Source organism: Amblyomma mixtum, chromosome 3 (assembly GCF_055824585.1).
Source record: "Amblyomma mixtum isolate Tamu chromosome 3, ASM5582458v1, whole genome shotgun sequence".
NCBI lineage: Eukaryota > Metazoa > Arthropoda > Arachnida > Ixodida > Ixodidae > Amblyomma > Amblyomma mixtum.
The window spans coordinates 23,954,871-23,979,810 of NC_143014.1; the positions used below are offsets into that span (position 1 = coordinate 23,954,871).

Genomic DNA, 24,940 nt, shown 5'->3' on the forward strand with positions numbered 1-24,940 from the left:
CTGCTGCACTAGTAATTAAAACCTTGTTTTGGAGGGCTTGCATAGAAGAAAAAAATCTGAGAAGGGAGCGCGTACGCAGAGCGTCTCGTGAGGTGATCACGGCGGGGGGAGGGGGGGGGGGGGCGAACCAACTCCCTCAGTTTTACTATTTTTTACTTTTTATGGCTAGGGTTCAAGGCTGTCGCCGCACGCTCCCTCCGCAGTTTTTTTTTTTGTTCCGTCATGCGGGTTTGTAGGCATGAGCCAGAACAGAAGGCGCTGCGGAAAGCCTTGTGCAGACGACGCGACGCCAAGGCTACGCCCAACCTTCTCCCGTCAGTCAGAACGATGCACCAATGGAGTGCCTTTAGCGAAAGTAGCCCCCCTTGACGTCAGCGGGGTTCAGAGTAGTGGGCCGGGCCCGTTTTTGTTGAAGGAAAGAACGAGCGGGCTTTGATTTGAATTTTCGCAGCTTTTCGGGGCGCGCATGGCTCTAGTATTTTGCAGAGGTTATCTTCGATGCCTCATCTATGCAGTGGGCTTGTTTTTCAAAAATGTCCGGACCCTGGGCAGTGGCCCTTTAAGGGCTACCCGCGCGACCTGAGCTGATTACAGGCCGTGCTGGTAGATGGCGCCAGGGGACCTGTGCCGTTACGGGGACTACATGTACCGCTTTAGATGTGGGCTCCTATGTGTCGCCGGTGCGCGCATTGCGTAATGACGGCAGCTCACGCAGCGTTGTCGCCTCGCTCATCATGTGCAACCAGGACTGCGCGTGCACCTCTTGGGATTCCTTCGCGCCTTGCACTGGCTTCGTCCACTACGAGACTCCGAAGACGCTGTCGCTGACGCATGCGCCGCTCTGGTGGCGGCGCAGCTGTAAGGACTCTCGCTCAAATCGTTTCCATGACAGGCTGAACACGTGCATTCGCATGACGACTCGGTTTAAAAACGTTAAAAGCCTACCACTTTACTTTTTTTTACTAAATATGCGTTGACTTGTATATTTATGGTTCCTATCTTTAATTTCTTAAGAAATATAATACATCGTTAAAGAAATATAAGAAAGTAAAAAAAGCCGAGCATGGTGGCAGCTGCCACTACCCAGTTTCATAGGACACGCTCATACCTACGCGACTGAGTCGGAAAGCCCTCAATGGTCTCCGCGGCTACCCGCCGACAATGACCCCACTACCAATTCGCTAATTACAGGTTTCGTGGCGCGCCTCGTGTTTTTGCAGCAGTGCGTCCGTACCTTGAAAGAATCGATTGCCCACCCCCTGACGCAATTCCTTAGGGCTCTGCAGAAGGCAAACATACGTGCATACTCAGCACTAGCTGGTTCACATTGTGGTGGTTTTGCAACTGTTGCATTTGCTGTGTTGCTCTGACGAATGAGTTGGTGGCGATTGTGTTTTTCGGTTTTGAGAGGAACAGAATGAGTGCCTTGTCGTCTCAAGTCTTGTCGTGCAGCGTCGCGAGAGTATTTGTCCTCTGTTCGGCCCGTCGCACAAAACATGTGGTTTTGGCCTGGCCTCGCGCGTATACTTGACGCTTGCAGAGCAGTATGCTCCCCATCGGCTGCATCCATGGCAGTGTGACGCTGCCAACGGTAGCTTTACCATAACTGCGGCCAATGCTACTGCGCACGCCCGCGTCATGCATGCGTCTTGTTGCGACCGCGCGTCCTAGTGCTCCGGCTGAGGTGGTAACTTGTTCGGGGACGTTCGACTACTACGCGGAGGCCGCCTTAAACAGTTGACGCTGTGCCCTCGGTCAGGCGCTGAGGGGCCTGTTTATTGTCACGCTATCTTCTCGTTTTCATGCGGAGACATTTCCTGGGTCGTCGAACGCATGTCCTCGGCCGGCCTGTAGCTGAGGCTGGCGCACGTGAACAGCACCACGGACATCGTCTTGAGCAGAATGAGCAGGGTGGACATGTTGCGACTCAGCGACGCGTTGTTGTAGAGCACGCAATTCCCCGACTCGTTCGGCAGGCCGTCGAACACTGATGACCAGATCTCGCATGCCATGTCCACAGTCTTTCCGAAGATGAGCGGCGCCGGTATGGTGCCTGCATCGGTTGGACAGAAAGGGTGGTTTCGGCCCTTCGTGTCTCAATAGATGGAAATTCATCAGTGGTAAAGTAAAAATCGCTTTCACAAAAATAGTTTATCTCAGCTTAAAAAGGCACCTTCCAGCACTGATGAATGACCTACCTGCAAGGACCACGAAATCCAAAAATGGAGGCACCCATCTCAGTCACGTAGCGACCTGCACAGCAATGTTCCTGTGCCTCGAGTCGCTCCCACAGACCAAACGCACTTCATACTGTAAAGGCATGTCCTCAGTGGTCTTTGCCGTATTAGCGAAGGCAGAGTTATACAAGATGATCAAAATTAGGCTTTACAGATTTTTTTTTTAATAGGCACTGTGGTATGTACATGAAATGCCCCTCTGCACATAAGTTACGCAGCCAGGGGGCGCAAAGTGAGATTATAATTGGCACTGTCAGGCACTTAATTAATCAAAATCAATTGATAACTTGTCGGTAACGGCGCCTAGCGCGAATGTATATTGAAAATATAGAGGTGATCGCAATTTTAGACTACTCCATTTGGTAGAATTCTTCTAGAGCACTCGTGTTCTCAGATATTATTCGCCCCTAACGTTCCACTCATTGCGAGTAATTTCGAAGGCAGCGGACGCGAAATTCCCGCCCAGTGTGATGCAGCAGTTGCGCCGGGCGTTTCTGCCATTTCGATGGCCGAAAGTGCAATGGAAACAGTTGTCAGCATGGCCACTCGCTCTACGACGGTGGCAAACGAAACGCCCGTCAGGATTTTCGCGCCGATCATCACCGCCATGACGCGAATTTCTCTGATCTAGGAGAATTCTGCCAAAAAGAATCTCATGGGAATGCATCTGCCTCTTAGTGGCCAATATAAACATGCCTGCTTACTGGAGTCACTAAAATTCAGGGGGCACTTTGACTGTATAAAGTGCGTAGAGGCGAAAGGGTTTTCCGCACCACTTTGGCTGCCTCTGTGGCACTGGTGGCGCACATATAATTGAGTACTATTTACTAAGTGATGACAAATCACTAATTAATGGTTAATTACTGATTAGTGCCTGAATACTAATTAACTTCTAATTAATGACGCTTAAGCTTCGCCTTTAGGAGTGGAACGCGACAGCGTGTTGTAGCGCTGCCAGGGAGTCCACGGAACGCCACCACCCGTTCGGCGCGATGCCTTGCCCTTTGAACGCAACGCTTTTTGAGGAAAGGAAATGGCGCAGTAATTCTCTGTCATCTCGGTGTACACCTGAACCGCACCGTAGAGGATGGGAGGAAGTGGGAGTGAAAGAAGTCAAAGAGGGCCCGTAATGAAGAAAATGAAAATTCTATTTGAGGAAAGGAAATCACGCAGTAACTGTCTCACATATCTCGGTGGACACCCGTCAAAATTGAGGGGGCACTTTTTTGACCTAAAGTGGGGTCACTGATGTGTGGTTAAGATGTTAAACTTCGCCTCTAAGAGTGGAACGCGGTAGCGTCTTGCAACGCTGCCAGGGAGTCCATAGAACGCCATCGCCCATTCGGTTCTATGCCTCGCTCGTCGGTAAATTGGTTTTTGAGGAAAGGAGATGTATCTGTCTCTCATAACTCGGTGGACACCTAAACCTCGCCGGAAGTGAAGGGAGGAGGATGGGAGTGAGCGAAGACACCGTATTCACTAGACGCGCCTTTGTTCATTCCAAACCTTCGAGCTGGCATGGCGGAGTGGATAGCATGCTCGTCTCGCACGCCGAAAGCCGGGGTTCGATTCCCGAGCTCGACGAATCTTCTACTCGGTTTTATTTATTTATATGGCCTCACTAGAAGAGTTAATTGGGCTAATTGGGTAATTACGCAATTAATTAAGCTCAGTCCCACTTGGAGCATCACTATACGATCCTTTAATTGGTTGCATGGTTACGAGCCAAAGTACATTGGCCCCGTTTGAAATTCGCGCACTGTGACGTCACGACCGTTTCAACCAATTGAAAAGCGTGACATTTCTGTCGACAACTGCTGCTTACAACGATGAGACATTAAAGGCTTCCGCCTTAAAACGTTAATCGATTTTACTCTATTAGGTGCCTGACGGTGACATTCCGTGCACTTTTTGTCCCACATTGCTGTACCTCTCGGCGCCTATTAAGAAACCTGTAAAGCTTAATTATATATGTGATGCCCCTCAAGATGCACGCGTCGGGCGCCCACGGGCGAGGGAAAGCAATGTGGAAGCTGGACTGGGAAGAACGAGCCTCGATTCTAGCAGTGTTGGCGTTCGCAAACGAAACACAGCTCTCCAGGAGTGTAGCGCATTACACGACATAGCGCCTCGTTGCTTAGCCTGGACTGCATATTGTTGTTGGCTGCTACATTTTCCTAAACGATCTTCAGCAAGCGCCAGAATATCGGATTATCAGCTTGGCCGAGCATACTTAGCTCAGCACGGGCCACATTGCTTACAGCCACGGGAACGGCGCAATCGCACACACGGTGTTTTTAGTGCGCGAGCACTAAAACCCTCGATCCCAGATTTCGCTGATGTTTGCCTATCCAAAGCCTCTCTCCGTGCGTGTCAGAAGCCCCGCCGGTGGCAGCACCTGCCATCGAAGGGACATCGCTTAACCGCTCCACCTCTGCGCCAGGAGTCGTATACGAGGACTCCCAGCCATCTGTGAATGTAAAAGTAAAGAATGACCAATTCCGCATATATGGCCATTAACTCATTAACGCTATTGCGTCATGTCCTTAAGGCGGCGCTTAAGTTCGATTTCGCCTGTCTTTGTCTGAAGCCGCTTGAAATTCGAACCGAAACTGAAGGGAAAACCGAAGTGCTAGTGCACCTAATTCGCATTTGGCCTAGCCGCGCGGCCACTGAACGAGGAGGAGTAGGTAAATTTTATTAAAGAAGAGGTCTTTTAGGCGCGGATTGGGGTGATGTTCCCCTCCCCGCGGTGGGCTCCTCGTCTAGGCTGGACGCCAGGTGGCCGACCGGCGATGTCGTTCGGAGACCTCTTCGACGCGCTCCGTGACTCGGAGTTGAACCTCCGGGTCCGAGCTGAGCAGCGCGGCCTCCCACTGCGATTGGGTAGAGAGCTGCAGACTCTGCAGTGGCTTGTCTTGAGTACATGAGTATAGGATGTGCGGTGTGTCTGCCTTTTGGTGTCCACATATATATTAGGTTGGGGCAACCTAAAAATAAATAAAAATAATAATCCCCCGCCTGCAACACATACGTATAACAGGCTTAATCCAATTTGAAAATAAAAGAAAGGCCCGTAGACAATGATAATTTTACCACCCGTAGGTGGGGAAAAAGGAAAAAAAATGGGGGGGGTGGGGGGGGGGGGGGGGGGGCTTCTGTAGCGACCCACAGCCGGGGCAGCGGGCCTGGGGAGACTCCCCTGGTCTCCCCTCGGAAGTAACGGACAGGGTGGCCAAAATGGATGGGATAGTTGGATGTCAGGAAATGGGTTATGGGATTTAGGGTGGGGATGGGGACAGTGAGCAGTTCGATCTGATCCTTCAGTTATCTCGACTTCATTGCTGGCCTGCCTGGCCAGGGCAGGGAGGGAGTCAAGATTGCCCAATGGTGCGGCCGCCGACCACCCACCAAACGCAACGGGCTCCGACCGCCGGAGACAGGAGAACCTAACTAGGGGTCAGCTACCTAGGGCCCCTCACAACTTTGGGGTTGTTTCCGACCTGCCAGCTACTAACCTTTTCGCGATTTTTCAGACACCGGAAGTATGTGTGATGTGATCCGGCCAGTAGAGGCTTAGGTCGTCAGCCTATCGGCCCTCGGCACCATGACCTAACACCTCCTGGGGGCCCACCTGTGCTTCCAACCAACCAATCAACCAACCAACCAACCAACCAAACAACCAACCAACCAAGCACTTATTTTTTCCCCTACCTTGCTCCTCTCCTACTGTGGAGGGAGTGTTCAAGGCTGGGCTGACCGGACCACAAACCAAGGGTGAGCTGACCCGGGCTTACTCCGACTGTACTCCACAACATCGACGGTTTTTACTGGACGTTTCATGGTCGTACTACGCCCCCTTCCTCGGCGTCCCGCAATGGCCATTACAGTCATGCGGCCGGCCGTGAAGCCGCTTCCTCGAGGCGCCGTTTCAGAGCCTGGCCACTGTGAGCCCCCACGCAGACCTGGTTTCTCCAGAAGCAGAAACCGGCGCGTCGGTAGCCAGACTTGAACGCTCCCGCGTGCGGAGGGAAGTAGCATGTATTTATCAAACATCTTATTTATCATCGCGAAAACAATACGTTCAGATTAGCAACTTTAAATCATCACAACGTTCAGTTAGCACCGGTGTCCCTCAAGGAAGTATGCTTGGTCCTCTGCTGTTTAATCTATATATTAATGACCATTACTTATTGTCACTTTCATCTGCTTTATAATTTATGCACAAGATACTACAATTCTCATACCTGGTGATACCTGCAATGATATAAACATGCATGCTAATCGCATACTGGACAAATTGACAGAATGGTCAGAGACGAATTCCCTCTGAATAAATGTGACAAAATCCAAAGCGGTAGTTTTCCGTCCGAAGAATAAAACTTGTAGCACAGAAATAGCTTTGTTTTACAAATCACAATTGATTGAAACAGTAAAATCACTTAAATCGCTGGGCGTTTATCTTCAAGAAAACACGCAATGGGACGACCATGTTAATTACGTCATGTTGAAGGCATCGAAGGTTGTAGGCTTTCTATCGCGTCATAGAAACATTTTACCAGAAAAAAGTCAGACTTGCAGCCGAATTCTTGTCTGTAACACACTGCTGTTCTTCACATTCTAGGGACCGTGACAACCCACGCGGCCCATCTGACTATTGACCGTTCGTGGCAGCTACTCACCGCCACGTGTTGATCAGTATCATCCGACCGTGAGCATCGCCCACAGCACAAGCGTCATCATCGCCTGTGACATCATCGCACGTGGCATCATCGCCCTTGACATCATCGCCTGTGACATCATCGCCTGTATCATCGCCTGTGACAACGCCCCTACCGGGTTTGCTATAAAAGGACTGACGACCAACTGTCAAGTGGGATTTGCAGCCGAATTCTTGTCCGTAACACACTGCTGTTCTTCACATTCTAGGTGAGTGTCACAATTATATTGCCCCTGTAGACAACTACCTAAGTCTTGGCTGCAGATCCCAACTGTGTGTTGCTTTGTGTTGCTCTGAACCGTTAATCCTGCAGTGATGGGTGTTGATCTCTGCACTTACCGCGCTCGAATAGGTTGTTTCCATCCGTTTGACGGGACAACTGTGTCACTGTCACCAGTACGGCTTCGCCCGGGGTCAGTTACGGCTACTTTACGCGTAGGCGCTCGGCTGACCTTGACCGTGTTCTGCATATGGCTTCTGCTAATCTGTGCTGGTGACATTGAGACAAATCCCGGCCCTGACAAGGTGGATCAGATTCTCTCCGCGATTAAAGAGATTGCATTGTCCAGTGACAAGTTTCATAAAGACATCCTTGGAAAGGTTAAGGACGTCCAAATGAGTGTTACGGAAATCAAGCGGCGCTTATCTAAGATAGAAGAGAACTCTGATGCTGTCAGTGACGTTTCCAAGGAGGTCAATAACTTAGGCTCGATGCTGAAAGAATCCCAAGGCCAGCTTCAGATCATAGAGACAAGACAAACGCAGCAGTGTAGCATCGTTGTTGACGACCTCAACAACAGAATGCGTCGTAACAACTTGATTTTTAAAGGCATTGAAGAAAAAACAACAGAAACATGGAAAGATACCGAAGATGTTGTCAGAACGTTTGCAACCGAAAACTTGGGAATTTCAACCGGTGAAATCGAGCGTACCCACAGAATCGGAGTAGCTAAGGAAAACAGTATCCGTCCGATAATTGTGAAGTTTTTAAATTTTAAAGATAAGACCAGTATTCTAAAGAACGCTTCGAAGCTCAAAGACCTTGAATCTGCTTCCGTTTGGATAGAGGAAGACTTTTCGCCTAGGATGCAGTTTATTAGAAAACAGATTAGAGATTTAGTTCGAAATAATCGGAATCCAGGCGAGAAATATAAGCTCCTATTTGACAAACTACTTCTGAACAATACATTATATTCATTCAACTATGCCACTAGAGAGGTGACCGCTCTTCCAAAGCGTGACACAAAAACCGCGACGGCCCATTCGGGTTCCAACACCCCTGAAGTGCCTGATATTCCCGAACACGACGCGTCCACTGCAGACCATTGACTGCCACGTAAATGCAGCAATTCAAAGCTGTCAATTTTGGTGTCTAACTTCCGAAGCCTCGTTCCAAAGCAAGATTATTTCTGTCCATATGTTGAAGCATGCTCAGCTGACCTTGTATTAGGCACAGAGACGTGGTTATCTCCCGATGTTACTGATTCCGAACTGCCCGAAGAGATTCCGAAGAAATAAAAAAGGACCTGCACTTGCCTTTGCTCGAACGGAGAATGTTTTCACTTCTATCCTTTTTTCACAAGATATATCATAGTCATTCTTCCTTTGCTATGTGCCATATCATACCGGCCCGTCACATTTTTTCCACGATTTGATCACGAAATGAAAGTAGAAACTATCTTTGCCCGAACCAATCTCTTTTTTTCACTCACCTCTCCTCCTCGCCATCCGTCAGTGGAATCAGCTCCCTCGCACCGTTGCATCTCTCAAAGATCACGACAAATTTGAAGTCTTTCTGACACGCTACCTCGAGTTGTAGTGTTGACCCTTCCATATTGTGTATGTATTGTGAAAAACCGCAGTCAGATGAACATGTATGTTTACAGTGGTTTATGTGTATTTCGTGACGGTGTACGCAGCTGCTACCTTTGTAGTCATTCCAGTTTTTATACTGTTTCATTTTTTTCACTGTTATTTCCCCCCCCCCCCCCCCTATGTACTGCCCACACGGGCCCTTAGGGTATTTGAATAAATAAATAAATAAATAAATAAATAAATAAATATAATTATTTATTCTGCTCCCACCTAAATTACAGTGCATTAGTCTGGGCAACAACAACACATTCTAATTTACAAAAGATATTTGTGCTTCAAAAAAAAATTCCTTCGTATAGTCTATGACTTACCCAGGATATAATAACTACCCTCGGCATTATTACCATGCTAAATCTTTATGCTTATGGACTGTTGCGCCTATATAAAATCGAGCAAAAACGACGTATTGGTACCATTTCCTTTGCAACAGTCTGATTCACCCTATCCGCACCGCCATAAACAGCAGCGGGTTTTACCATTTACAAGAACCATCTATGGCCGTCAAATGGTTAATTATAAGTTACCGCTCGCACTAAACAAGCTAACTGAAGCTAGCGTTAGCTTTCGTGTAATTACTCTCTCCTCTCTGCGAAATATTCTAGCTCATCTCAGTTATTACTAATACATCAACCGTTTTTGTATCATGGGCCTTCCACTCTTATTTATTGTTTGATGCTTAGCCGCCTATTTTCTTTCATTGCTTATAATCCCTTGTATTCTGTTTGACTGCGCACATTATGATGTTTATTTTCTTGACTGTATACATTTGTATATTGAACCTTACTGAAAAATTTCCTTAGCAGTTGTTTCTCGTCCATGTCGCTGTCGCCTGAACAGGAGGTGAGAACTCTGTCAAGCGGAATGCCGCTTTTTTTCTCGCCCCCTCCATGAAATTGAATTTGATCTGATGGAAATAAACTTATTATTATTTTAAAACCTTTTTCATTTTGGACATGCTTTCCGTACCCGATTTTGTGGGTCCAACCTGAGTATAAACACAGGCCTGCCTCCGCTCAGGCCTGCCTCCGCTCACGAGCGCGACTGGCCCTCACAGTCGCTGCCACACCCATGAGCTTCGCATCTCCAGAGGATGCGTCCCGGCTATCCCATCCACACCACGGACGTTGCACCGGAACAAAGCCTAGTAGCTTTGGGATCCCCAGAGAGAACAGACGGGGCTGAACTCCTCTGGGAACCATATGGAGTACATGTGCGGATTGGAGAAAGCGTCTGTTCGGAGCTGGCGCCAACTGACTTGTGTTTTACTTAGAGATCTATGTGGCTCCGGGAAAATTTGTCTTTCTTGAATTGGGTTGTAATTTCATTGCAGGTTGACACTCGCTCCTTAGCCGACTCGAGCTTGGGGCAGTACGAATCTTCGAGCAAATTGGTGCGTCCCCTCGTTTCCAGGATGGGCCGAATGGGCGGGGCCCATTCGGCCCATCCTGATGAATGTGATCTGGTGGGTATTGGAGATTTTTTTGTAAGATTTTTATGGCAGCTGAGTGGGCCCTTCCTTTGGCCAAAATTCGAATTGCGGCTTTAAAATCGCTGATGTTGTATTTGACAGGGGGGGGGGGGGGGGGGGTATAAAGCTATGGCAACTTCTTCGGCCACCTCCGGAAATTTTGTTTTATCGATCGTCGCCGATGCAAGGGGAGAACCTCGATGATCGACAACTGCCAGGAAAAAGGCGTCTCTGTCCGCATGTTCTGCACACCCATGTGCGCGGTGTCTTTCTGAACTGAATATTTTTCGTGAAGTTTTTGTGCCCTGGATTTTCTTCTGTCGACTTAAAAGGAAATCACCAAAATTTTTGAACGTAGATCGAGGCACGGATCAGGATATTATAAACACACTAGAGCAGAAATACTTCTGCACAACCCGGGAGACAAAGTCCCTACCCCATTCTAAAGGACAACCTAGCCCCATCCTGGACGCGGGCATAACAATGGCGAACATTGAATGAGAGTCACTGAATGAGAGCAGTAACCCATCGCCGCAACCAAGCATCCCGCGTGTTTAACTGCCCGTCTCTCACGCTGCGCTTTGGACGTCGTCGTCTTCATCAATTTCCATCCCTGCACAATGGATCCAGAGCACCGCGCTTTCGCATTACCTGCTTAAAACAAGCCCCTAACCGAAACCGAAGTGAAAACTGAAGTGCGAGATCACCTATAGTCGGATACAACTGAAGTCTGCAGTGTAGCTCCGTCCACATTTAGGACCGCCGAACAGAATTCCTCCAGGACAACAAAGTAGTCCATTGCGAAATTTTTCTTGGTACCTAAACAAGAAGCTAATCACAAGAAGAAATCAAAGTATTAAAACTTTTGTGCCTCTTCCTTGTTTGATCTAGTCAACAGGGCGCCGCGGGCCATAATGCACTATTACCAGCTGCTGTCTTTTTTAATTGTATCATACTTTAATTCGCATTTGGCCTAACCACGCCAAATAATTTATCATTTTAATTTCTTTTTTTACAGCGAGACACCTGAGAGCCTGGCAAAAAAATGGTGGGGTTTTAACGCAGTTAAACTGAGTAGGTCATGCGAAAGCTCTTCAGGCAACACCGCCTCAAAGAAAACCGCATGCAAGATTGAGGTCATGGTTCAAGGTCAAGACGAAAGGTCAAAGGTTGAGGTTTCACATGTAGTGCTTTCGCACTAAAAGTAGGTAAAGATCCACGTAGCGATACCGCCGCGGCGCTTCTGTTGCCCCGGAGGAGAGACAAAACGAGTTTCGAGATTTTCATGCTACTGACTCGACTCTGCATAAGTGGGCTTGAACGAAAATGGAGAATTAGGGACCCAAAGCTTAGGGGGCCACTAATCGCACTGCGTACAGCAGTCTTGCGGTGTGTGCTCTCGATAGCTTCAGGATAGGGTTTTTTTGTGATCCTACAGCTTACGGCTCGCCGTCTGAACAGCCGAAGATCTGAACAAAGCGCAGTGCCAAAATGAGCGTGCGGGAGCTCTCCACGCTTCGCTTAGCAACGGTGTCCATCCAGGAGAGAGGCACCAGTGGACAGCGACGGACCGTCGAACGGACGAAAAGGTTGCCATTTGAGGAAAGAAAGGGACCCGGCCATAACGCCATTACACTCGTCCGTGATGAGCCATGTATGTTCGACAGTGGACAGTCCGCCGTTCTTTTGAGCCCCTTCCCGCGGTGTCGGGCATGCCTCACATGTTCAGAGGAAAGCAAACCGCCTACACCACCGTTGGTGCACTACTGAAGCGAGAAGCGGAATTCCTATGCTTCCTCGCTCGTTCTTAAGGTGCGGGACAGGCTACGAGCGACTCCGCCTGCTGGAACTTTGCTGTGCCATCCCATGCATCATTTCTCCTCCCTGGATGTCTCCTGTGTTTGAATGGCCACAGTCCTGAGGGAGGGTCTCGGCCTGAGGAGTGTTATGAACGGTGCTGAGAGAGAAACGACGTTCTGGAGTGTGGGAAAAAGTCCTCCTGCAGACGCTTATTGAAACGAGACCTTTACTCTTGACCATCTGCTTTTCAAACCTTTTCTTCGCCATTGTGAAACGCGCTAAACTGTTTAAAGGCAAAAAACAGAACAAAGACGCAACACAGAGCATGAACTGACAACCGGTTTTTAATGGAGCAGGTTTCCGTTTATGCAGGGGATCCAGAAGTGCAACTGTGGCACACAAAGAACAACCGTTTTTTTTTTCGTAAAAAGTTTAGCGCGCTTCAGCATGATGAAGAACCGCATAGGCCCAATTATCGCATTTCATGTGAATACCTTTAGTGCATAGCACTACTAGCCGCAATCACCGATTTCGCCGATGTCTGTCCGAGGCCGCTCTTTCCCTTTCGCCGCGAAGGTAGCGGAGTGGCCGTACAGCTGTAGCCAATGAGATAGTGGAGCGTAGCACACTTGCGGCCGTCCCCGGGCAGTCATGGGCAGTGTTGTACAAGTGCGCGTTACTCCGGACTGAGTTAGTCGCTCGCACGCCCTCCTCGCGTCAGTCACCCCTCAGCCTTCAGGGGAGTAGACGTATACGCGCGGTGCTCTCTAGACCTCAGCTCCGCGCCGCATCGTGCGCATGAGAACCTTTAATACCAAAGGGAAAGGAAGCATAACAGAGTGTAAAAATGCATAGAAAAGTACAGCAGGGGTATGCAGTGCTAGCGCACCTGCTTCTCATCTCATTAACTATGCAAATTGGCTGTAATTTTTCAGTAGAAGTTCATTTTCCCCATTTCAAAGATTCACTCTTTCCCTAACCCGAAGACTCAGACGCGCTACCAAATAGAGCCCGGATGCGAGCTAGCCTGAGCACCACAATAGGACCAACCACATCTGGATCACGTTAGCCGCCCGCAGCCCCATTTCGGCTTAAAAGTGGTACGCTGAATTGCTTTGCCTTCCTAAGTCACTCAGGGTATGAACTGCAAAGCATGATCATTGAGTTGAACAGGCAGAGCAGAACAGTGGGCCTAAAAATTAACATGCAGAAAACCAAAGTAATGTTCAACTGTTTCGCAAAGGAACAGCAGTTCACAATTGGTAGCCAGGTGCTGGAAGTAGTAATGGAATATGTGGACTTAGGGCAGGTAGTGACCGCTCATCCGGATCATGAGAGAGAAATAACTAGAAGAATAAGAATGGGGTGGAGCACATATAGCAGGTTTTCGAAGATCATGAATGGCAGTTTACCAATATCCCTCAAGAGAAAAGTCTACAACAGCTGTATCTTACCGGTACTCACCTATGGGGCAGAAACGTGGAGGCTAACAAATAGGGTTCAGCTCAAAACGCAGCGAGCTATGGAAAAAAAATGATAGGTTTAACATTAAGAGATCGGAAATGGGTGGAGTGGGTGAGGGAACAAACGCGGGTTACTGACATCTTAGTCGAAATGAGGAGGAAGAAACCGGCTTGGGCAGGGCATGTAATGTGAAGGCAAGATAACCGCTGGTCCTTAAGGGTAGCGGAGTGGATTCCAAGAGAAAGTAAGCATAGCAGGGGGCGGCAGAAGTTAGGTGGGCGGATGAGATTAAGAAGTTTGCAGGCATACAGGGGCCGCAACTGGCAAATGACAGGGTTGATTGGAGAGACATGGTAGCTAGAGGCCTTTGCCCAGCTGCAGTGGGCGTTGTCAGGCTGATGATGACGATGATGAATTGCAAACCACAAAACTTTAAATTTATGCAGACTATTATTCGCGTCAGCGTAAACAAAAAGTAGTACTAAAAAAATAAAAAAGTTCTATGTGAAATTCAATAGTTTGGAACCTCTTTATTCGTAAAAGTGGCTTCAGACGAGCGGACCGGATCGCGGATGATCAGCGCTGACCACCTACCACAAATGTCACTACTCTGAGTGATCTTGAGCGTGGTGTGCCCCATCGGACTCGGCGCAGGACGCTCACGGGGACTCAGAGGAGTGGCGTTTGAGTCACAAGGGAGGCGGCCCGCGCTGATCGTCCGCGACCTGATCCGGTCGCCTGAACACTACGCAAGTGGGCAACAAAGGCCGGTTTGAACATCCCGCGCTTTCAGACATCGTATCTCCATGGCAACTAAAAAACGCCCACTCGTTAAGCCGACAGGCTGTCGAAAGCCAGAAGAAATCATAAAATTTATTATGTTTTATCGCTAGAATGTTGTGGTATGCGTGCCTTGAGACAAACAGCTTCGTGCACCGTTCATTTCGTGCGAACGCGAGAGAGAGAGAGAAGTGGCAACGACGAATTGGTGGTGAGGCGAGCGGCTTGTTGCCTCTCCTTATCCGGTGATAGGGGGCCACGTCGCACACCGCTATTGCCCTATTCCCCTAACCGAGAGGGTCATCCTACTTTAAAACTCTAATATAAGTGAGTTAAGCCACCTCTCATAGGCAGAATGACTCGGCAAGCTAAAGCTTCTTCTGTCAAATCGACCATCGGATCCTACAAGTGAACTCAACCGAAATCTGCCGAGATCATCAAACGAGCCGCAGTGCTGAGCAGCAGTTTGCAGTAATTATGGAAATGAAAGGGTGGGAATCGTGAGAAACGCACCGTGTTCTGCAACGCCAGATTATTCCGCAGACGGCTGTTCACCTGACAATTTAAAAAATGGGCTATATCCACACGCTGCAAAGCCGGCCTTGCTGGCTTTGGGAATCCGGATCATCATCAGTCTGATTACGCCCACTGCAGGGCAAAGGCCTCTCCCATGTCTGTCCAATTAACCCGGTCCTTTGCCAGTTGCGGCCACTGTATCCCCGCAAACTTCTTCACCCCCTGCTACGCTTGCCTTCTCTTGGAATCCACTCTGTTACCCTTAAGGAGCAGCGGTTACGTTTCCTTCGCATTACATGCCCTACCCCACGCACGTTTCTTGAGTTCGACTAGGATGTCATTAACCCGCGTTTATTCTCTGACCCACTCTGCCCTCTTCCAGTCCCTTAATGTTACATCTATCATTTCCTCTCCTCTTTCGCTGCGTTGCCCTCTATTCAAGTTGAACCCTTCTCGTTAGCCTGCTCATTCCATCTATAGGTGAGTGCCGGTATGATACAGCTGTAGTATACTTTTCTCTCGAGGGATATTGGTAAACTGCTATTCATGACCTGAGAGAACCGGCCAAATGCACTCCACCCCGTCCTTATTCTTCCAGTTGTTTCCCTCTCGTGATCTGGATCTGCAGTCGCTGCCTGCCCTAAGTAGACGTATTCCCTAACCACTTCCATAGCCTCTCTACTCCCTTGCAAGACTGTTGAATGTAAATTACTTTAGTTTTCTGCACGTTAATTTTTAATCCCACCGTTCTTCTCTCCCTAAGTCTTTGACCATGCTTTGCAGTTAATCCCTTGAGTGACTTATCAACGCAATGTCATCAGCAAATCGCACATGACTACGGTATTCTCTATTAACTTTTATCCCCAACTATTCTCACAAAGCATGCTGTCGCAATAAAAAAAAAGGATCCTTCATTGCTCTATACTTGGCCTTGTCCTGCGCGAGCTACGGCAAATATCGTTTCCTCATCTGCCCACCTCAGGCTCCGCACAAAGGCATTCGCTGCCGAAGACATGCGCCCATGACGTTGGCAGAATTCAGCTGTGTGCTTAAGGGCGTCCCTGGAATAAAAAGTCGCGCTGACGGCCGTACGAACCAATTACACTTCAGGCCTCTGAGACTGTGGCTGACTTTTCAAGAAGTCAGAACGAACTTGAAACGCCACTTGGGGGCCTCACAGGCTCGGCGTCTCACTGTCAGGAAGCCCGAGACTGAATACGGAATGTAGCCCAGCGACCTCCTAGTTCACCTTGTGTTTACGCCGGCCTGTGTGTTTGCCACACGGTCCGTCATGTATTTGTTCCCTAATTTCCGATGTAAAAAAATGCTGAAATTTGCAGGTTTTAATATTCTGACACGTTGTCCCATCTGATTGAAACAGGCTTATTCATTGTGAGCACCGACTATTTACAAGAGATGTGAATGCAAGGATGATGTTACCAGCAGCTCCGTCCATACTGTTCACTGCCGGTTCAAGTCGCTCAAATGCAAAGTTCAAAGCCATGACACTGCGCAGAACTTAAAACGCGTGCAGAAGCGAACCACACACCTAGAAGCGTATCTCGAAACTACCATTGGAATCAGACGGGAAACACGCGTGAGTCAATGGTTCAGCGCCCAGAAATCCATAAATCTCGCATACTATTCCCCACATGCTCTTGCTGCCCGGTCAAACCTGGGTCGTGCACGGCCTGCGACGAATGCAAAAATGTGGTTAACATGTCCTCACTGCTCTCCACTTTGGCGTGGACATCGAAGTTGCAAACAGACTTTTTGCAGCAACCTTCGCTCGATCAGGAGGTCACTGACCAGCAGCTTCTGAACGGAAGTTCGCGCCATGAGTAGAGCACTGCCAGCATTTTAAATTCTTTCAGCATTGCTAGAAGATCCTGGAGCGCCCAGTAGATTGGGCACAGACATTTGTTTGTATCTCTTGTTTCAGCACCACAAAAGTCATGCGCAACAGTTTCGCTCAGTAAGTGACGTACCCAAGAGGCGGATCATGGCCCACTGTATTCCCAGGGCAAAGGATTTCTGTTTGGCCGTGACGCACCTGCGGAGAGAACGCTTTGTCAAGGCAGAGTAGGGTACCCCTCCGCCGCTGTTAGACGCTCGGCAAAAACCACCTTAATTAGCAGCCTTTGCAGGACTACGTTTTGTCGCTATACAGTGTTAACTTTTGTTGAGTTGCAAAGGTGCGGATTGTAACAATCACAGCCTGCTTCCGCGGTGGTGCGGAGCCGTTTCTGCCGCCGAATGGGCTCCTCAGTGACTTTTGCTGCCCACATTCACTATCCCGAGCGCGCAGCAGGGGAGAAAGCGAAAGCTAAGAGGTAGGCAGCGTTTTCTGCGTTCGACGTACAAGGAGAGACCGTGGGCATGCAGGACGTCGCTCCACCCGAAGCTGTGCGACCGTTAAAGTTGCCTGCATGCAGTTATACAGCCACAATGCGAGTACCGCACTCACTTCTCGCAATCGCCTCCCAGTGAAGGTCGCAAGCCGCGGCCTGGGAGGACTGCCACAGGTGCTATTCAAACACCGTGTGCTCTCGGTACGCAAAGGGTCATGAGTGGCGTCTGTGGTGAACCACTGCATCAGGTGTATCTCATCCGACCCACCCGTCGCCGTTGTTTATAAGCTATCGATGATGCTGGGATGCAGTTGTCAAAGCTCGCACTATGTCCCCCCTCCTCTTTTTAGGCGTGACAAACCTTCTAAACTCTTCGAATGCATGCAGAAGCAAACTCCACGTTTGTCTCTCCAGGCCAAGAAAATACGTCTACTGTGCACAGCCCCCGTCAAAATCTATACAGCCCAAGGGGTTTGCTTAAGGGGCTGCAGCGTGCCCACTTATGCATCCTAAGCGACCGTAATCTCTCGAACCATAAATGGCTTCGAGTCCTCAATCCTGGCAAGCTTTGCACTGCTAGAGGTGCTAGGGAGCCGAGCTAAACAGTTTAGAAGGAAACCCCTTGGGCTGTATACTTTTGACGAGGACTGTACATATTAGTAGCCCTGCATGAAAGGCCCTACAGTGTTCATACATTTTGTATGACGACTGTTCAATAACGTAGCGATTGCCTGGTGGGGAGCTTCCGATTCGCAAGTGGGCCTGGCCGAAACCAACTACATTCGGATACAACTCAAGAGCGAAGCGGCAAATTACGCTCAGAGGAGCGCCTCCAGCCAATGGCGTCGACCGATTCTGCCCCTTGACCACTTCTCCCTCTCTGCCTCTTGACCGGTCCCCTTGGACCTGCTAGCGTGAAATCATAGGGAGTGGCAGATAAATGGCCAATAACCACGGCTTAGTCGTCTCAACCACGGCGTCATGAGAATCGGCTGCGGGGCCTCCTTTGAGGGGCATCTGCCGCTTTGTTTTTGAGTTGTATTCGACTGTAGTAGATCTAACCGGTGGAGGCAGCCCCAAGCCAGGTACTCGATATTCAAAAGAACTGGAACTGGATTCAGTTAGCAGCGCTGCTTCATAATGGGTTTATGGTTGCGCTACGACAGCAGCCTTTATCTCAGAATTTTGGATCTCGCGCGCGGTTTCATAAAGCATAAACCATAAAGCATCATGAAACACGGTTTTCATATTTCCCAGGGGTGTAATGCTTGGAAAATGTTCTAGCTGTAGTCTGTAAAGATATCGGTGCCTATATTTCTGACGTATTATCACTTTAACCTATTTACATACTTGGTTCCTCATGTTACACCAAATAACCTACTCTGTGGGGCGCATTGTTGCTGTCGCTGCATCGTGTTTCGCATGCCATTTGGAATGCTCTCTTTACAACTTCGGAAGCACTGCGAAATTGAGTCTCCGCGGGGTGACACTTGCGGCCGGAAATTTTCTCGCTGCCACTAAGTCGCCTAATACGTTGAGAACTTGGCATGGTGTGACCTGTGTTGTGCACGCTGCTTACCTAATGGTGACGCTTATGCCGGGTGCGCTGATGTAGAAAGTGCTGAATAGGCAAATGAATGTGCCAATCGTGTAGAAGAGGTAGGCGGAGCACTCCTGTGTGCAGCGCACCCTTTCGGCCGCCACCACAAACTCGCTCGAGTTGTCGCTCGACTCCGTCATGATGCAGTCGCAGTTGCCGTACACCTACGCAAAATTTGCACTATGCAGTCACGTCAGAAGAAAACGAAACATGGCTTCATGACCTAATTCCGCCAGTGTTCGGGGTATAGGGGAAAAGTAAAAGGCCTAGTATACATGTACATAAATGCGACGTTGACACACTGATACACAGGCACAGCATGACTAACTTTACTCGGCTCAACGTCTTCTCATTTTCACATCAGAAGCGTGCTCCGTTTACTTGTGTCCACAACTTTACAGGAAAGCAAAACTCACGAAAAAGCTTAACTACCTGGCGGTGTAACAGTGTAACCACCAGCTGAAGGAAGTAATCTGCACTTCCCTGCGCGAACTGCGCAGTGTATCGCCCACCGCCAGGCGGTATACCTCCGAGCAGCAAGACAATAGAAGCACCGCCAAAAGGCTAACACGGCAACTACTGTAACTGCGAGCGTACGGCAAACGTGGCTAGGCAAGCCTGGCAACGGTACCAACGGCAACGCGTTATTGTTTTTGCCGTACGGCTGGCCCGCTGTGCTAAAACTCTGTTGTTTTTCGTGCTTTCCGTATTTCGAAACTTCTGTCGGTGCGCCTACCTTAACGTGGAAGCATACGTGTACAACTTTAAGCAGTATGCAGCATCAGCGGTGGTCATTCCATGAGCCTAAACGGTAAAAACGGCGTTGCCGAGGTCTCTATAGGGCTTCCTTTCGCATCATGTTACTTTCCTCCACATTTTAAACGATGAGGCGGCAATCCGAAGGAGAATTTAGACGAAAATGCGCGGTGACCTTCGCAAAAGACGACATAGTTATAGGAAAGTTTTTACATATATTTGCAACAGATTAAATGTTGGTGACGACCAGCAGCGAACAAATGGACGGCAATGTGACGGGTCAAGAAGACGTGCTTGTCACATCGGGACTGCCACGAATATTAAGAGCCCCAAAAAGATTAAAAAAAAAAGAACCGGCCCTTCAAAAAGTGTTTTGTGAGATTCATTCATCTGCTTTCACTTGCTCGTTTTCAAAGTTAAGCAAGAAACACGCTATCGCTTTAGTGGTAAATGGTTGTTTCCAGTGCTTCCTCCAAAGGGCCAGCTTCAAAAGTGGAAGATATGCAAGCCTCCCAGCTCCCTGAAATCAGCAAGGTTGTTTAAAACGTGCTAAACCATCAGCCACCGGAACTCCTCAGCGAAGAGCCACGGATTGGCTACCTGCTATTCTTCTCTTCAAGATGAAAAATTTGCCCACACGACATTAAAGGACTTGACGGGAGGCACAAGGTCAAGCTAGTTCGTAGATTATTACTCTGAAGTAAAGCCTTGGAAAGTGCTTTTGCGAGTCCAAAATTGTGAAAGAGAGCGTTTTACGCACGTTAGTCAGAATCGACCCTCACCGTGACGGCCTCCGCATTTTGGGCGGCGTTTCGGCAGCCGGCCAAACACGGAGACATGTACATCTTCATGTCCCGGCCGCAGATGGGATTGAAGCTGAGCGGGCAGCCGCACTCGCTGGTGCACTTGGGCGTCAGCACACTGTGCACGGGTAGAACGATCAACCCGTGGAAGCGACCACTCGCGACGCACACACTCACAGCTTCTTCTCGACGTCGATGCCCTCGTAGTGCAGGTTAGGGCAGTAGACAAGCAGCATGAAGAAGATGAACCACGTGACCACGGAGACGGTGATGCACATGCGTATGATGTTGCCGCAGCTCAGGTCCAGCTTGGAGACCACGTAGCCACCCAGGAAGCAGCCTAGGCTGGCACTCGGGATAGCGATCATGCCTGCAGGAGCCTAGCGCTTGGGTCCGCCCGCTGTTCCAGCATATGTTACCGGGAACGGTGAAGACACCCGTTTTTCACTACACTGAAGCTGTTTTGCAAAGCAGACAATGAGCGCAAAATACATCAAAGGCATGCGATGCATGGCATAGTAACATTCCGTGAGGAAGAAAAATTTTAACAGAATTTGAGCCTGCATATGAAACTTCGGTCGTTCTGTAACCGTTAAACCTGGCTGATTTTGGCGAAAACAAAGGAGGGAAGGAGAGAGGTGCGAAGCTAAACGGGCGATAAAAGGCCGCAGGAGTCAGGCGCAAGAAGAAATGTGCGCTCAGTACAGCGAGCACAGAAGGAGTGCCACTCACTGAATTATGTTTAGTCAGCGAATGGTAAACCCTTTTTTTATGAGTCCTGTTATTGACGCTAAAGTAGGTTCAGTCTTTGCAGGATTATACAAGAGTGCTAGCTCCGATGCCGATGATCTGAAAATGAGATCAGTAAGGTATGTTCTGGACTTCATGTCAGCATGCCTTAGCCACATTTTCAAACTCTGCTTGTCACAGGGTCAAGTCGTCAAGCGAATGCAGCGAGCTCAAGTGAAAGCTTTGCACAGAAAAGGAAGCGAAAACGACAGAACAAAACTACAGATTTATATCAGTGCTGCCGGTTTTTATAGAATTTTAATATTAGCAATAAGCATGGTATACTAAACTCAGCAAAATTTGGTTGCCGGAAACATCGATCGATAGAACTTGCCGTATTGACGCAAAGAGAGTTCATCATGGATGCTTTCGAAGAAAAACAACTATCCTTAAAAATTTATGTTGACTTTGCAAAAGCGTTCCACTGCAAAAATCGCGGTATAATCTTGAAAAAGTTGGAGATAAATGGCTTCCGTGGAACCGCCCTCTCACTTTTAAAGTCACATTTGGCCAGCTGTCAACAGTTAATTCAACTTGGGACATATATCTCTGTTATGAAGCCAATCTTCTCTGGTGTGCCCCAGGGTAGCATCTTCGGGTCGTTTTTATTTAATAAATACGGGAACGATATTGTCAACGTAGACGACGCAGCCAAATTTGTTATTTATGCAGACGACATGACATTACTGTTTTCCGCTGCTGCGCCTAATCAACTAGTTAACCAGGAAAACACAACACTCGTAAGTCTTGAATTATGGTCTAAACGAAACATGTAAAATTAAATGACAATAAAACGAAAGATTTTCTCTTTGTTTCAAAAAATCGAAATGTATTCATCGGTGGAGATATCCGGCATAATAATCAAACGATAGAAATTATAAGCTGATTAAAATACTTGCTGTAGTGTTCATGGCACAGTTGTCATATCATGCCCAAGAGGATCCTACTATATATATACAGAAATTGTCATGAGTCGTTGGCTTGACTAATATAAACAGACATGTCTTACCAGAGATATCTGTTTTTAAACAGACATGACTTTTAACCTTACGAAGGTTAAATTTCTCATATAGCATGCACTGTTCTACATAAAATATTGTCACTCGTTCTAAGGAACGACAACCTTCAGTAACATGGATAAAATGTATAGATTGCATCAAATATTCTAAGCAATATTTCTAACGATCCTTACGACCATCCGTCCCTTCCGCTTTTTCAGAAACGTAACATAATGACCATGTATGATATGTGCGCTTGCCACTTAGCTTTAGCCTATAAAAAGGAAATTAAAAACAATGTTTTTTTAGCGAACTGGCTTCCCTAGAGAAAAAAGTAATACTCGCCCGTAGCCCGCAAATATGAAGTCAAGTGTCATGTTGGACAAATTATGGCAAACGAATGATGCTGTATCACCTCCCAAACTAGCCGCCGCGGTGACTCATAAGTTATGGCACTCGGCTGCTGACCTGAAAGGCGCGGGTTCGATCCCGGCCATGGCGGGCGCATTTCGATGAAGGCGACATGCTAGACCCGTGTACTGAACGATCTCAGTGCACGTTGAAAAAAATGGCTGAGGCTTAGCTAAGGTTAAGCCTAGTCAGATGCGAAGCATATTGATGGCTAGGCTTGGTAATACATGGCTTTCCTTGGTTGACGTTCATCCCGCTCTTCATCGGTCTCTGTGGCACGCTGAAGCTTTCGCTTCTCGTTCAAATCAGCCCTGCTTCTAGGCGGCATCCCAACACCTGGCCGCCTCGTAAGTGCCCGGAGAGCGAGGCAAGCTCAGCTTTATACCGCTGTTGTAGCGTCACGTGGTCAGCTGCAGCGCCTCTGATGTGGAGCCTCCACCGCCGCGGCCGACCGCGCGAGCCGGCAGCCCATCTCTCCTCTGCTGTGACGTCATGTTGTCACGTGGTCAGCCGCCGCGCCTCTGATGTGGAGCCTCCACCGCCGCGGCCGACCGCGCGAGCCGGCAGCCCATCTCTCCTCTGCTGTAACGTCATGTTGTCACGTGGTGTCACGTGGTCACGCTAAATGTCAATGGTAGCTCCACCGCCGCGCTCGACGGGCTGTAGTGTAGCTCTAGTAATATGCTTCGCATAAAACCGCAGGTGGTCGAAATTTCCGGAGCGCTTCACTACGGCGTCCTTCATAGCCCGAGTCGCCTGGGGCGTTAAACCTCATAAAATTCAAATCCTCTCCAAAACTTGTTGAATTTATTGGATAAACATGGCATTGAAATTGAGCTAGCACTGAAGCAAGTTAGATCAGTTGTATCCGCGACTGGACTGCTTTCTTCTTGATATGCTCTTATGAAGACTTCTGATTGGCCGTGCCCTTGATATGTTTCTGCTAGGAAAAGTTTAGTTTGTTTTGTTTGCCACGATTGTCATTTTTTCCCTTTTCTATTTCTGTAAAACCTGCAATTTGTTGTTTAATAAGTGGCATTGTATTGCTGTGTTTTATGAGTGCGAAAGTTTGACACGTGTTCACAGCTTCGAACTTTCACCTTCATTATTTTGCTGCTACTAGGAACAAAATTCGGCCTCTGTTTTTTTTCCTGCACGAACTGTGACTTCACTGTTTCTTTGAAGTAAAAAATTTCTGAGCATGTTTCGCGCAATTGTTGTCATTTTTATTCTGTGATTCTTGAACAGACAACCATTCTGCGGACGCTACAGTGTTCTGTTGATGGCTTTTCACTTTGCGTTTCTTCTTCCGGAGGGGGGGGGGGGGGGGGGTGAGCGCGTCAAGACGATCGTTCGGCTTTCAGAGTGACAGGTCTACTTCGCGAACAAAGCTGCAAAAGCCGGGTCATCGCTGAAGCCTTGACCTTGAATAAATAAATAAAACAAATATTTCCGCACTGGGATTCAATCCCGCGAGCAGATCAGCTTCGCTGGCCACTGCGCGAGAGCACTATATGCTATCGCCGCAGCCGATCACGCCTGGTGTTGAACTGCAACGCACACTCACGCGCTGTGCACTGCACATCTCAGTGTTCGTCAGCTTCCATCTGCGGAGCGAACAGATCAGATCAGCTTAACCTCGACCAACCCGAGTCTAATATCGTCGCCAGACGTGCCGACGACACAGCAAAGCAAAACCACGAGCCAATCAGGCAAAACACATGCTTTCGCACACCTACTTTGGTATGACTACGTTAAAACCCTGCCTTTTTTTTTCTCCCTACATGCCCCATCACACTGATGGACAATAAAGGTAGATGTGCAGCGTGTGGCCTGCTTTCCTGCACTTCGGTAGACATCCAGAGTTCCAGTAGAGAGTTGAGCCTAATGTCTAAACTGGAGATTCAACGTACGCGCTTGTGTCTTGTGAAGAAGGCCATGCACGTTCGCGGCATGGGCAAGCTCTGCCCGTGCATTACTTTCCCGGCTTAATACCAATAAAGAACGCGACGCACCTCTCTCCGTGTTCTCACAACCACTGGCAACGTCGTACTCAAAACAATCAAATACATGCCACAAATAAAATGCACGCTTCAAGTGCTAGGGATTTCTGCGTGACGAAATGGCGGCTAACTCATGCGTGTACAATGGGGTCGTTTTTCTCGCCCTTAATGATTTAGATCTACTCACGTTCTCAGCGCAAAAAGAACATTTACGGCCTCGCCAAAAATTGTTTCAGGCCCTCCGGAGACGCCCTTTGAAGAGCTGGAGCCGCTACCAGAAACGTCTCGGGTGCAATTTTTACCCACGATGGCAGAGAAGGGCATTTGGGCTGTGATATCTCTCACCCGTCGCTGCGTGGTTAACACGCG

At 48.6% G+C, this 24,940-nt stretch overlaps 1 protein-coding gene across 1 annotated transcript in view; it reads right to left on the minus strand.

Annotated features, from left to right (window-relative positions):
- Positions 1 to 1,781: 1,781 nt before the first annotated feature.
- Positions 1,782 to 24,940, minus strand: part of LOC149349441 (solute carrier organic anion transporter family member 4A1-like) — a 67,631-nt gene continuing 44,472 nt past the window's right edge. The window contains exons 7-11 of the mRNA XM_089575455.1: positions 20,548 to 20,740; positions 20,350 to 20,488; positions 18,791 to 18,975; positions 16,849 to 16,913; positions 1,782 to 2,053 (exon numbers count right to left, since the gene is read on the minus strand). Of these exons, the coding sequence (XP_089431581.1) occupies positions 1,782 to 2,053; positions 16,849 to 16,913; positions 18,791 to 18,975; positions 20,350 to 20,488; positions 20,548 to 20,740 (854 nt within the window). The remainder of the gene's footprint in view (positions 2,054 to 16,848; positions 16,914 to 18,790; positions 18,976 to 20,349; positions 20,489 to 20,547; positions 20,741 to 24,940) is intronic.